The sequence below is a fragment of the Nipponia nippon genome, unplaced genomic scaffold, assembly GCF_047370975.1.
Source record: "Nipponia nippon isolate SJK-2023a ecotype South Korea unplaced genomic scaffold, ASM4737097v1 scaffold_44, whole genome shotgun sequence".
In the NCBI taxonomy this organism is placed as follows: Eukaryota; Metazoa; Chordata; class Aves; order Pelecaniformes; family Threskiornithidae; genus Nipponia; species Nipponia nippon.
In genome coordinates, this window is record NW_028262363.1 from 1,062,391 (window position 1) to 1,075,966 (window position 13,576).

General features: G+C 54.8%; 1 protein-coding gene across 1 annotated transcript in view; it reads left to right on the plus strand.

Annotated features, from left to right (window-relative positions):
• LOC148052801 (E3 ubiquitin-protein ligase rnf213-alpha-like) overlaps positions 1-13,576 on the plus strand; it is a 45,655-nt gene that overhangs the window by 2,114 nt on the left and 29,965 nt on the right. Inside the window, exons 2-23 of the mRNA XM_087778595.1 lie at positions 125-380; positions 453-526; positions 1,432-1,581; positions 1,809-1,878; positions 2,307-2,346; positions 2,626-2,694; positions 2,769-2,942; positions 3,330-3,550; positions 3,845-4,104; positions 5,264-5,469; positions 5,836-6,009; positions 6,862-7,060; positions 7,353-7,417; positions 7,700-7,898; positions 8,005-8,127; positions 8,226-8,324; positions 8,477-8,605; positions 8,770-8,971; positions 10,332-10,511; positions 12,119-12,250; positions 12,433-13,007; positions 13,334-13,499. Coding sequence (XP_087634721.1) covers positions 134-380; positions 453-526; positions 1,432-1,581; positions 1,809-1,878; positions 2,307-2,346; positions 2,626-2,694; positions 2,769-2,942; positions 3,330-3,550; positions 3,845-4,104; positions 5,264-5,469; positions 5,836-6,009; positions 6,862-7,060; positions 7,353-7,417; positions 7,700-7,898; positions 8,005-8,127; positions 8,226-8,324; positions 8,477-8,605; positions 8,770-8,971; positions 10,332-10,511; positions 12,119-12,250; positions 12,433-13,007; positions 13,334-13,499 — 3,754 coding nt within the window. The 5' untranslated portion in view covers positions 125-133. The remainder of the gene's footprint in view (positions 1-124; positions 381-452; positions 527-1,431; positions 1,582-1,808; positions 1,879-2,306; positions 2,347-2,625; positions 2,695-2,768; positions 2,943-3,329; positions 3,551-3,844; positions 4,105-5,263; positions 5,470-5,835; positions 6,010-6,861; positions 7,061-7,352; positions 7,418-7,699; positions 7,899-8,004; positions 8,128-8,225; positions 8,325-8,476; positions 8,606-8,769; positions 8,972-10,331; positions 10,512-12,118; positions 12,251-12,432; positions 13,008-13,333; positions 13,500-13,576) is intronic.

Genomic DNA, 13,576 nt, shown 5'->3' on the forward strand with positions numbered 1-13,576 from the left:
AAAGCTCCCCAAATTGATGTTTCCGAGCCCCAAAGCTCCCCAAATCGATGTTTCGGAGCCCCCAGCTCCCGTTTGCCGTTGGCCTGCGGGTTTTGGGGGCTAAAACATCTCCCCACCCTCCCAGCGCGCCGGGATGGAGGGCTCCGAAGGCGACGGAGGAGAAGCGCTGGACCCGCAACTCCCCTCCACCCGGGAGGGCGAGAGCGGCCCCTCGGCGGGAGACGGAGCTATCGGCAACGCCGGGGCGCATCCGACGGCATCCGACGGCCAAAACTCCCTTCCTGAGGGATGCGAGGACACCGGTTCAACCCCGGAGCAGGCGATGGCATCCAACGCATCCGACTGTGACGACAGCTCCTGGGAGATCCCCTACAAGCCAGGTACCGCCAGCGCAGGGATGGATCCCGATGGGATCGGGGCAGGGAAAATAAGGGATTCGCTTCGTTCTTTAGACCAGATGCCGGCGGGAGACAGAGACGACCGCTGCGGGCAGGATCCGGCCCCCGAATCCCTCAGCGGACACAAGGTGGGTGCTTGGAACTCCTCGGTAGCTTGAAATCAGGGGTTTTCTAGCGAAAATGTCCAATTTTAGGGTCGGAGCGAGTTCTGTTGATCGGCAAAGCGGCATGCAGCCGCTCGCTGGCTCCGATTCCCGCTCTGGGTCTTGGCTGAATTCGTTAACGTCGTTTGTACCGACACGAAAAGGAAAGGAAAAGGAAAAGCAAGTTGGGCGCGATAAAGCTGTTTACGAAGCGGAGAAGCGAGATAAATTAAAGAAAAGGAAAGCGACGCGGCGGAAACCGCTCCCCCCCTCCCACGGGGAGGCCGTGCCGGGTCGCCAGTTAAAAAACCCAACCCTAAACCCCCCCAAATTCCCCCTTTTTTTTCTTTTTATTGTGGCGAACGGTGTTAGGTGGAGCAGCTCTTTGCTCAGTTGGCGTCCTCCACCCTTCCCAACCTCTTAACCTTCGCTGGGGTGGGGGGAGATGGAGACACAGAAGCCTCGCACCCACGTTCTTCAGCGCCGCCTCAAACATCCGCCTGTTGTCAGCGTCGTTTTGGCCGCAAACCAACACCCTGCGAGCTGCTGTGGAGAAGATGAACCATTCCTGGTCAGGCCCAGGACAATCCTCCATGGGAGAGGGCGATTAGAAAGAAAAGAGCCCGTTTTAAGGGAAAAAAAGAGGATAATTAATGCGGGCACGTGCGGGCGCGTGAGTTTTGGGACGCGACGGGGAATAGTTGGTCGCCGCTGGCTTGGTGGGAGGCATCTCTGGGGGTTTGGCGTTGCCAAAGTGGTCCCACGCTGGTCAGGTTCTGGTCTTGAAGGAGTTGTACCTGTGGTGACAGCCATGTTGTGCTCTGAGGTGGCTCCGCCATTCCTCCAAAAGCTCCTGTGACCACCGGGAGCTCTGTTCTTCTCCTTCCCAGGCTCCTGAGGTCCCACCACGAGAGGAGATCCAGCTCCAGCAGCTGCCAACGCCCTCCTACGCCTCAGTGGAGGAGGAGAATTACCGGAACGCTGGCGTCCATCCGAAGGCAGCGTCGGGAACGCAGGAGCAGAAGGGTCTCGGGAGTCCGGTGAGTCCACTGCGGCTTTTGAAGCTCATGGCCAAAGCTCTTGGAGGACAAGCGTTGAGTTTTCCACACCAGCAGCGTCGCTGGCCTGGATTTTGGAGCTCAACGCTCTCCAAGTGGTAGGGGCAGAAGAAGACCCTGCCCAGCCCTTTGCCTCGCCGATCCTTTCAGCTCTCAGCTTTTGAACTTCAGTTTTTGCCTTCAACTCTTCCCATCTTCCTTTTCTCCAGGCGAAGGGCCCAGGTGACGTTAAGAGAGCGGAGGTGACAAACCAGGGGAACCTCGACCGCGCAGGTACCGGTGAGGGCCTTTCCTCGGTCACATCGTCTTCTCCGACCATAAATTGGGTGCTGAGTCATGTCAGGAGCGGCCCTGGGTGCCAAGAGCTGGGTGGGAGGTGGAAGCTCTTGGTGCCACCACACCCTGGGCTTCCCCCGGGACCTGTCCAGGGAGGAGGACAGGGAGGGAGACGCGATGGGCCATGCCGGCGGCTGCCCGCACCCTGCCGGCCTCGCCGCCTATCCCTGTCCCCAGCAGGGCCGTGCCCGAGCGCTGGTGGAGCTTGGGAGGACGGTGAAGACTTCGCTCCTAGAGCAGGTTGGGGTTCTTCTGCCAAGAAGCCCAAGCTGCAAGGAGCCCCCCTCTCCCTGGTGAACCCCGGGTTCCACCTTTCCTTGGCTCACCACCTTCTTTGGAGGCGTTAATCGATGATTTCTCCTTGGTTGCAGATGACCGGGAGATCAGCGAAGGCCCAGGACCTTCCAGCAGGTTCGCTGCGTGGAGGGACGTCATTGCTGAAGGGCTTGAGGTTGGATCTGGAGGGCTGGAGGTCCAGCAGCTCCCCAGGAGAAGGGGCTATGGTGGGAGGAGATGCAGCTTAGGCATCGCTAGGGCCCTTCTCCCCTCAAATCCCACCTCTGCTTGGCGTAGAGAGACCCCCCGGGGCGTCCTTCCACATCCTCTTCCCGCACCCAAGCGGTGGGCGCTCGCTCCGAGCCATCCAGCTCTTTCTGTAAGACCTCAGAGTAACCAAGGGGTCTTCAACAGGGCGGGAGGTGACGACGCAGGGGACGCGCAACCTCTGGGGACGTCGGCCAAGAGCCAACTGAAGTGGATGTGAGTGGTGGAGCAGGGGAAGGGGGACGGTGGCGGTGGGACGCAGTGGGGACCCACCACTTCTTTTCCGCCAGCTGCCAGCCCAACCCCTATCTCTTTGGTGGACGTCACCCCCCAGAAGACATGATGACCCTGCAGTTTGTTGCTGTGCTGTCCGAATATTATAAACTCGACAAAATTTCCAAGATCTGCGTTGTCTTCTACAAACAGCCCGGCCTCTGCAAAGAATTCGCCAACATGGAGCGAAGGTAAAAAAAAAAAAAAAAAAGATGGTTGAATTTACGCCGAGGAGGTGTTTCCACTGCGGTTCTCCTTCGGGAGGTTCAGCTCTGGCCTGAAGGACCTGGCTGCAGGGTTCCTACGGAGGTTGGAGGCGAACCCCCAAATGGAGACGTCCTGGCGGAGCCACAGCACTTGGCGGTGGCTCCTCCAATCTCCCCATCGCCCACGGAGCTGCCGTTTTGGCTGGGGCCAGGATCTTTCAGCCCCGGGCGAGGATCTGAGCTGGGCCGGTTGATTTAATGAATCCCTCGGCTGATGAACCCGCCTGTGGATTGCTCCCTGATGTTTTGAAGGCCAACGACGTCTCGTTGGATGAGCCAAACCTTGACTTGACAAGCTTCTTTCCCTTCCAGAGAGCGAGCGATCACGGGCAGTGCCAGGATCCCCCTCTCCCACCTGCGCCGAGGACGCATCTTTTATAAATACGCCCTGGTTAACACCCACAGCGCAGAGAGAGAGTGTCAATTAGAGCACATTGCTTTAGAGAACCGCGACATCCCGGCGCCCTGGAAGCACAGAGACGCTCAGTTATATCGTGTCGTGAATATACCCGAAACGGAGATCAAAGCGGACGGTAAGCGCTGGTATTTCCCCCGAAGTCACGACCGGCCGCGATGGCGATGGCCGTAGGCCGGCCTCCCTTTCACCCCGGTTTATTTTGGGAGGTTTCGAGCTGCGGGTTTACGAGCTGCTCATACAAATCAGCTTTTCTTCCTTCGTAATAAAATTGACGGCTGGCACCCAAAGCCCATCCGGAAAACGGGTGGCACCTCTTGGGTTGGAGAAACGCTCAGGTGGCTTCGTGTTTTCGGGGCTCGGCCGAACTCGGTGTCTACGTCTTGTTCTCAAACTCTTCCTTTTCCCCCAGGAACGTGGACCGTCTTCGAACACATCGAATGCACTTTCCCCAGCAGCAGCACCCACATGAGGAAAGTTTTATCCACAAAGGTGCCCAGGTGCAAGATCCAGATGGAATACCTGGAGTGCGATTTCTTTGCTCACACCACCTCCTGGAATTCCCTTGAGCGCGTAGAGAGGAAACTGGATAGGTTCAAGGAGAGCAACATCGTCTGTGTCGGGGACGCCGAGACGGGAGAAAGCTTTGAGATCGTCTTCAGTTCGGATGCGGTAAGCGTCCGCCCTAAACCCTTGGGGAGCCGGCAAAGTGGTATCCCTCATTTTGGGGGATGGCTTGGACATCGGAGGAGTGAAACTAAGAGCCTTCTCCTGCCCGGTGTATTTTAGCACCTAGGACCTTCCTGCGTGGACACGTGGCACCGGGAATAAAAAATGTCTCCCTGGGGAGGTGCCACGCGAGGTGCCCCCGGGCAGCAGCATCTTCCACCTCCCATCCTTCTCCCCGGAGCAGGAGGGCAGGGAGGCCCTGCAGAGGGCCCTGGCCAGGCCGGAGCCATGGGCCCAGGCCACTGGGTGAGGGTCAGCGAGGCTCAGGGCCGGGTCCTGCACTTGGGGCACAGCAACCCCAGGCACCGCTGCAGGCGTGGGGAGGAGCGGCTGGGAGCTGCCCGGCGGGAAAGGACCTGGGGGCGTTGGTCGACAGCCGCTGAACATGAGCCAGCAGCGTGCCCAGGTGGCCAAGAGGGCCACTGGCATCCTGGCTTGTATCAGGAACAGTGTGGCCAGCAGGAGCAGGGCAGGGATCGTCCCCCTGTGCTGGGCACTGGGGAGGCCGCCCCTCGAATGCTGTGCTCAGCGCTGGGCCCCTCACCCCAAGGCGGCCATGGAGGGGCTGGAGCGTGGCCAGAGCAGGGCAGCGAGGCTGGGGCAGGGGCTGGAGCCCAAGGCTGGGGAGGAGCGGCTGGGGGAGCTGGGGGGGCTCAGCCTGGAGAAGAGGAGGCTGAGGGGAGCCCTCATCGCTCTCTGCAACTGCCTGAAAGGAGGCTGGAGCCGGGGGGGTCGGTCTCTTCTCCCCAGGAACAAGCGCTGGGACGAGAGGGAACGGCCTCAAGCTGCGCCAGGGCAGGTTTGGGTTGGGTATTGGGAAAACTCCTTCCCCCAAAGGGCTGTCAGGCCCTGGCCCAGGCTGCCCAGGGCAGGGGCTGAGTCCCCGTCCCTGGGGGGATTTAAAAGCCGGGGAGATGTGGTGCTGGGGGCCGTGGGTTAGCGGTGGCCTTGGCAGCGCTGGGTTAACGGCTGGACTCCGTGATCTTCAAGGGTCTTTTCCAACCTTAACAATTCCATGGTTCTATGATTCTATGATTGTTCTTGGAGAAAACCCATCTTGTCCAGCCTGCTGAAACACCTGCTCCTTATTCTTCTTGTCCAGGTGAAAGACAACATCGGAGCCTTCATACAAGCGATCATCAAGCGCCTGAAGACCGAGGCGCATAAACTTCCTAAGCTCCTCTTCGCCTTTCACGCCTCGTTTTGCTATGACGTCCCCCTCCCGGCGGCATCCATCGCCACGGCTGAAAAGCACCTGCAGGGCATCGAGTTCTTCGAAGACAAATACAGAGAACTGAGAGGAAAAAGGTAATTTAGATTTGTCGACCTGCTCGCTTGGAGCAACGACACCTTTAGAGGGCTGGGGCTCAGCTCAGTTGTCCCCATGTGTCACTTTGGGTGCCAAGGGGTCTTTGAGGGGGCCTAAACCCAGCTTGGTGCCTTCCAGCCTGGTGAGTCCATCTTGGGTACCCCGGGCACCTCAAAGGGCATCCGACGTCTCTGATATTGGTTGTCCCCTGGAGGCGTCTCGATCCGAGCTCTTTCCAGGCAGGATGAATCCCATCACACGTTGTGGGAAAAGACTCCATCCCGTGTTGGCACACTTCTCCCACCGGCATCCCAGAGGTTGGTTATGGCAAGTTCGACTTTTTTGGCCTTTTTTTTTTTTTGCAGCAAATACTTTCCGGCTCTGAAGGAATTGTGTCTCAGGACCACCGAAGGCACCTTGTGGATCTGGTTGGTCCCGCTGCTCTACACGATCAAGGAAGAGACAGAGGACTTGTTTCTCACACGCGAGCTTCCTTCAGAAGCCTTCCTACAGCTGAGGAGGGACGAAGAGAAGCAAAGGTGGGGCTGAAAGGCTGAGGTGGGACCAGGGGAATGAACCGTCCTGCTCTTCAAAGCGCTTTTCATTCCTTCTGCTCGGTGGCTTCTCGAGGAGCTGCCCCTTCTCCTTGGCACGCTGTGTCCCCTGCCCTGGGGGGGTGTTGAAGGAGGTGGATCTCAAGGGGAGGATGGAGCCGGGTGCCGTGGGGTCTCATCCAGACATCTTCCACCAGATCAGGTTGCTCAAAGCCCCATCCAACCTGACCTTGACCAGCGCCAACGCTGGGGAAGATCTCCCTGTCCATGGCAGGGGGGTTGGACTAGATGATCCTCGAAGGTCCTTTCCAACCCGAACCCAACCCAACCCATTCTATGATCCTCCACTAGATCAGGTGCCTCAAAGCCCCGTCCAACCTGACCTTGAACACTTCCAGTGATGGGGCACCCACAATGCCTCTGGGCAACCCGCTCCAGTGTCTCACCACCCTCATCGCACAACAGTTCTTCCTCAAGTCCGATCTAAATCCAGCCTCTTTCGGTTTAAAACCGTTAAAACCCCGACCCAGGTGCAGGACCTCGCACTTGGCCTTGTTGAACTTCATGAGGTTGGCACGGGCTCACTCCTCCAGCCTGTCCAGGTCAACTCGAACCCCGAGTTTTGTCCTCGTGACCTTAAAGTGGATAAATTCCCCAAAATTCCTGCTTTGCCGTGTAGAGTCACTCGCTGTCAAACCCCAGCTCCTCCTTCCGGCCCCCAGCCGCCCTGGCTGTAGGTCACCACTGTGGCTACCAGTCACGGTGCCATCTCCGACGCCACCAACGTGCCTCCTGGTCCTCCAAAGTCCATCTGATGTTCTTGACCTGCTTTCCTAGGAAAGTCCTGAAGATGATAGACATTCACAAGACCTTGATTAGAAGATGTGCTCCACTGGCAAAGAAGGTGGTGGAGATGGTGGCCCTGAGGAACTTCAACAGGGACCCTTTGCCTGACATTTGGCTTCCACTCCAGCTCCTCTTGGAGACCTTGTACGTGCGCACCCTGGACGTCATTAGAGCCTCGTCCCCCGTGCCTGTAAGGACAAGGGACTGGTGGAAGACCTTCTTCTGCTCTGCGGGGAGTGGTGGGGCTGTTTAGACATGGGGCAGAACGCCTCCTTGGTTCCTGCAGAGATTTTCAGCAGGACTGAAGGACTTCGTTGTAGAAACCCGGGGTTAGAGCTGAATCCTGGGGCCAGAAGAAAGGAAATCCCTTTAATCGTGCCAGAAAACCTCACGCTGTAGCGTTTAAGCGGGGAAGCTCCTCAGCCGTGGGAGCAGAAACCTTCTCCTGTTTGTCCTTAATGTCCTTCTGTCCTCTTTTTCAGGAAGACGATTTGAACACGGCTTTGGAAGTCATCGCCACCAGGATGGATTCCTGGTTCAAGGATTTGTGAGTGGGGGCTTCTTGAGAGGAGAGGGGCTGCGGCACCTCCGTCAAAGGTCTGGGGAGGGAGGGACAGAGCCCTGGCTGAGCAGAAAGAGGGTGGCTGCTGCCGTTTGCCCACTCTGTTTTTGATGGCTTTAACCCCACCACGGCTGGAGAGCATGGAGACCCAGCAGGGTTGTGTCCTATGAACCTGCCCACGTCTCCCAGCTGCAGACAGTGGCTGTGGTCAGGTAGGGACTGCGAAAGCAACTACAAGAAGCATTTGGTCCTTTCCCGTGTCCGCAGGTGTCCGCCGGGGTCTTCAAACCAACCGCCGAAGCCCCCGAACGAGCACGAGATCTTGCAGTGTCTGAACTTGGTGTACATCTTGCTCAAGTGTTTCTTGGACGAGCTGACGAAATCGCTGTCATTCAGCTCCTTGATAACGATGCTGCGGATCCTTGGGATGGCTGTCGGCAAAGTGGATTCGCTACAAGCGAACGAGGTGAGAACAGGATCCGTGGCTTCTGTCACGAAGGCTCGGCCTCCCGTTTGCAGCCGAGGAGAGCCCAGAGCTTCTGGCTCACTCTTCCCTTCTTGAATTTCTCAAGGAATTCCAGCAGTTTACTTCAGCAGAAAGGTTTCAAGAGTTTTCACGTTTGACCGCGCTGTGGCTCGAGGGATACTTTCACAGGGCACCCACGGAGGAGAAATCCTTCCTGAAGGACATGAAGGTGAGTGACGAGGCCCAGAGACCAACGCGAGCCACAACCCTTGGTAGATCCGGGTGTTCCTCAAGGTCCAGCTGATGGGTTTGGCTCTTCCTCTGTAGAGGTGGCAGGAGCTCTTTTCGGTGGAGATCCTCTGTGCGGGGTGGACCAAGGAGTGGCAGGGCTTCCTCCACAACATGTTTGAGAAGTGGTTGAAGAAGGTGAGTCCTGGAGACCTTCCAGCTGGGGGGGGATGATGCTCCTGGTCTTTGCCATGCTCGGTTTTGCCTCGGTCACCGTTTTGGTGGTGGAACTCGAGCAGGCTGGTAAGGACCCAGAAAGCAGCTGCCTCTTAAGCGTTTCCTTGCTGTAGGTTAACGACAAATGCCTCATGGACTTCTACTTGGCTTTCCTGAACGTGGAGAAGCAATGTGACATGGAGTTGGAGAGCTGCTTTATGAATCACGTCATCCAGTGGATCAGAGCCCTCGACAAAAGCGAGGTAGGAGAGCTGCCACCCCTCCTTGTGCTGCCGGAGGCCTCCACGTCCCACTTTGCCAGCTCTTTTACCGACCCGTGCGGGGTTAAGAGAGCGGGGAAAGGCCTTTCTGAAACAACCGCGAGTCCACAAAGCCCCTAAAGAGGAGAAATTTCCCATCTTTCCAGGAGTCCATGCTAAAATCCGTGATAAGCATGCTCCACAAGACGAGCAAAGAGGCTACTGGGAAGGTGCTTTCCGTTCTCGTGGAGAAATTGTGTTCGGAGGTGAAGAGGTTGGGACGCGTCGACGCGTTTGATGAGAGCACCGGCCCCGTTCTTGCAAACCTGCTCAACGCTCCCGGGCTCTACGATCTCATTTCTGCCGTCCGTGAGTGTCCCCTGAGTGCTTTTCCTGGGAGAAGCTCTTGGTTTCATTCCAGGAATCTTGATTTCTTTATCCCGTCGCAACGCTGCTTCGTTGCGTGCTCCGCGAGGGAGTGGAGTCCAAAGGCAGTCAAGTGTTAGAACGAGAGAGAGGTGGTGGCATCACTGCGCTTGGAGGGTTTCCATGGTTGGACAAAGCCTGGTCCGAGGCCAGTGTTGGCCCTTCTTTGATCAGGAGATGGAGGAGAGGACAACTCGTGGCTGTTGCTCCCTGCTACAACTTCTGGCACCATCAAAAAGACTCTGGGCTTGTTGTCTCCACAGCTGCCCTTCCTGCAGTAGCTGTTGGCTGCGGTGGGATTGTTCCTTCACCTCCTCTCGGCCAGAACAAAGCCACCAAGCACCATCTTCTGTGCCCCAGTCCCTCTTGGAAGCCCTCCACGTCTGCAGGAGCCGCCTGCCCAACCTCAGATGCAATCTCCTAGGTGGTCCCCATGGCTTCCTAGGTGGTCCTCATGGCTTCCTAGGTGATCCTCATGGCTTCCTAGGTGGTCCCCATGGTTTTCTAGGTGGTCCTCATGGCTTCCTCGGTGGTCCCCATGGTTTCCTACGTGGTCTCCATGGCTTCCTAGGTGGTCCTCATGACTTCCTCGGTGGTCCCCATGGTTTCCTACGTGGTCTCCATGGCTTTCTAGGTGGTCCTCATGGCTTCCTTGGTGGTCCCCATGGCTTCCTAGGTGATCCTCCTGGCTTCCTAGGTGGTGCCCATGCTTTTCTAGGTGGTCCTCATGGTTTTCCTACGTGGTCTCCATGGCTTCCTCGGTGGTCCCCATGGTTTCCTACGTGGTCTCCGTGGCTTTCTAGGTGGTCCTCATGGCTTCCTTGGTGGTCCCCATGGCTTCCTAGGTGATCCTCCTGGCTTCCTAGGTGGTGCCCATGCTTTTCTAGGTGGTCCTCATGGTTTTCCTACGTGGTCTCCATGGCTTCCTAGGTGGTCCCCATGGTTTCCTACGTGGTCTCCGTGGCTTTCTAGGTGGTCCTCATGGCTTCCTTGGTGGTCCCCATGGCTTCCTAGGTGATCCTCATGGCTTCCTAGGTGGTCCCCATGGCTTCCTAGGTGGTCCCCATGGTTTGTTTCAGGCAGGGGGAGATACCTGACTTTCCCAAAGGAAATCTGGGATTTTCCCAAGGGGCTGGTTTTGATGGTTGAGCTAGAAAGCAACCACACATCTGTCCTCCACACCGGTGGGGCGACGGATCTCCATGAACTGGAAGGTGCTGGCTCTTCCCAAGGATCTGGCTTCCAAAGAAACACAGGAGAGAAATTGCCGGCTGTCTTTCACCAAACTTCATTTATTTTACAGAAGAATCAGAGTGCAAGTTTCAAGTTCAGCTCGGTGACGGCGCAAAAATCCTCCTTTCCCGGGTGTACGCGTTCTCCAGCTTCGTGGGGCACCGTGTCCTCTTGGGTGACATTCCCTGCGGCATCCTCTCCGACATCTTAAAGCATAAGGAGCCCTTTAAGAAGATCCTCTGCACCTGTAGTAAGTTCGGAGTTTCCAACTTGGGCGCGTTCTCATAGTTACGTGGCCAACAGGAGATTTATCTACTGGCTAATTATCTAAAATGCAAAGAAAACTAAAAATTATCTGCAAAGGGAGTCCAAAAAACAGAAGTAAAAATGTAACAGTTGGCCACGGAGGTGATTTTAAGCAATTTGAGGAGCTGGAAGGAGTGAAAACACCGTTTTTTTTTAATGTTCATTTTTTTTAATGCTCAAGTTTTTGGGTGTTTGTGGAATTATTTTAAAGTTGCGGGGTGTTAGTGGAATTTATTTTCAAGTTTGGGGGTCTTTGGGGGATTTATTCCAAGGACTGCGGTGGTATAGCTTCCTGGTTACAGGCCTCGCCTTCAGGCCCATCGCAAGCTCCATCTCTCGTCAATTCAAACCCAGACGAAAGGGGGCAAATCCTCCAAATTCTGCTCTGAGACCAAACTTTATTGATATTTTTGGTGGGTTTGGGGACAAGTCCTCCAAATTCTGCTCCGAGACCAAACTTTATCGATATTTTTGGTGGGTTTGGGCGCAAATCCTTCAAATTCTGCTCCGAGAAGAAACTTTATCGATATTTTTGGTGGTTTTGGGGGGCAAATCCTCCAAATTCTGCTCCGAGACCAACCTTTATTCATATTTTTGGTGGGTTTGGGGGGTAAATCCTTCAAATTCTGCTCCAAGAAGAAACTTTATCGATATTTTTGTTGGTTTTGGGGGCAAATCCTTCAAATTCTTTTCCGAGACCAAGCTTTATCGATATTTTTGGTGGGTTTGGGGACAAGTCCTCCAAATTCTGCTCCGAGACCAAACTTTACTCATAGTTTTGGTGGCTTTGGGGGGTAAATCCTCCAAATTCTGCTCCGAGACCAAACTTTATTCATATTTTTGGTGGGTTTGGGGGGTAAATCCTTCAAATTCTGCTCCAAGAAGAAACTTTATCGATACTTTTGTTGGTTTTGGGGGCAAATCCTTCAAATTCTTTTCCGAGACCAAGCTTTATCGATATTTTTGGTGGGTTTGGGGACAAGTCCTCCAAATTCTGCTCCGAGACCAAACTTTACTCATAGTTTTGGTGGCTTTGGGGGGTAAATCCTCCAAATTCTGCTCCGAGACCAACCTTTATTCATATTTTTGGTGGGTTTGGGGGGTAAATCCTTCAAATTCTGCTCCAAGAAGAAACTTTATCGATACTTTTGTTGGTTTTGGGGGCAAATCCTTCAAATTCTTTTCCGAGACCAAGCTTTATCGATATTTTTGGTGGGTTTGGGGACAAGTCCTCCAAATTCTGCTCCGAGACCAAACTTTACTCATAGTTTTGGTGGCTTTGGGGGGTAAATCCTCCAAATTCTGCTCCGAGACCAACCTTTATTCATATTTTTGGTGGGTTTGGGGACAAGTCCTCCACATTCTGCTCCGAGAAGAAACTTTATCGATATTTTTGGTGGGTTTGGCAGCAGCGCTGCTTTGGGAAGAGGCTGCAGGCTTTCTGCAAATTGAAACACTCATCTTTTGTTTGATGGCAGGGGTTATGTTCCCTGCAGCTCTTCTCTTTCCAAGGGGTTCTCCTTCACGTCCGGGTCTTCTTTTTTTTTCCAGATCCCTCTTTCTCCACGTGTATAATGAACGTGCTGGAGGTCAGGAAGCAGGAGTTTGAGCAACTGGAAGAGCAGAAGCAGCGAAGACACTCCTTTCTCCGCCTGTGCCGTGGCATAGAGGACATGATAAAAGGTACCGCTTGGGTTAACGGAGCTTCTTCTGTGGTTCTTGAGTGGGGAGATGTCTCCTAAAATATCGAGTCTCATGGTGGGTGGGAGGGAAACGCGGTCAGGGAACCCGTTGACTTCAGGGCTCATCTGTTGGTGGAGAGACACATGACGTGAGTCCCTTCTTGTTCTTCCCACCTGGTTTAGTGGATAGAAGTACCGTGGAGAAAAGCGTCATGGACAACGGAAGTTTTAAGGATCAGATGTCGGTGAAGACGTTCTCCATTGATGGCAAGGGCAAAATGGAAGCGCACGTCCTCGACGATTATAGCGACATGATGCAAAAGCTTTACATTGTGGAGAAAAGCCACTGTTTCCGTGGGCTGTGGAAGACGAGAGCAGAGCAAACCAAAGCCACGACACCCAAAGATCAAGTTTTGTCCATAGAAGATGTTCAAGAAAAAATTTATAAGCCAGCCATCGCTGACTTTCAGAAAACCTACCTGTCCCTCCAAGACTTCTCCATCACCCTTGGGACCGTGCAGAGCCAGTTTGAGAAGGTGCTGGGAGACAAGGATCAGCTCCTGGAGGAGTTTAAAATCATGGAGAACAGCAAAAGGCCAAGGGGCGGAGAAGCTCACTGGATCGCGGGAGCGGTGGAGAGGATTGAAAACTCCCTGACCCTCTCGAAAGTGGTGAACGCTGCCAAGATGATCGATGCTCTGAGACAAGTGCTTCAGCTGAAGGGGGACTTCCAGACTCTCAGCGACCTGGCGAAATACGTACGTAGGAGATGCGTGGGCATCGTGTCGGGTGCTCTTGGGAAACGCAGGTAGACAAGTCGATATGTGGAAGGCCACAGGTGGCAGCTTCTGATTAAATCCCGTCAGGCTCCTCCTCAACAAGACTTGAGCGATGGACTGAAGGAATTACTTCCAGTTGCCTCTTCCTATGCATCGTGGAGGCCTACAGGGCTGAATTCAAGAGCAGGCTTGGGTTTGAGGCCAAGATCTCATCTTGTTTGGGGAGGAGGAGACAGAACAGAGCTGCTTTCCTTCTCATCCCAACAGACGCCTACTGGGCTTTGTTTCTTTTTTTTTTTTTCCAGGAAGAGGAGGAATTCAAGAAGAAGCGACTCGACTTTATGACCCAAGACTTAATGAAGGTGCAAAAAAGTTTGAGTGACATTCCCCAGGGAGTCTTGGCCTTTTTGAGGGAACTTCTGGAATGTGCAAGGAAAGGTTTTACCTCCTGGATCAAGACCATAATAAAAGGTGGGCTGGAAGGAAGATACAGCAGCAGAGGGCGACCACTTAGTCCTTGTCGCTCCCCGCATACAACACAGCGCTAC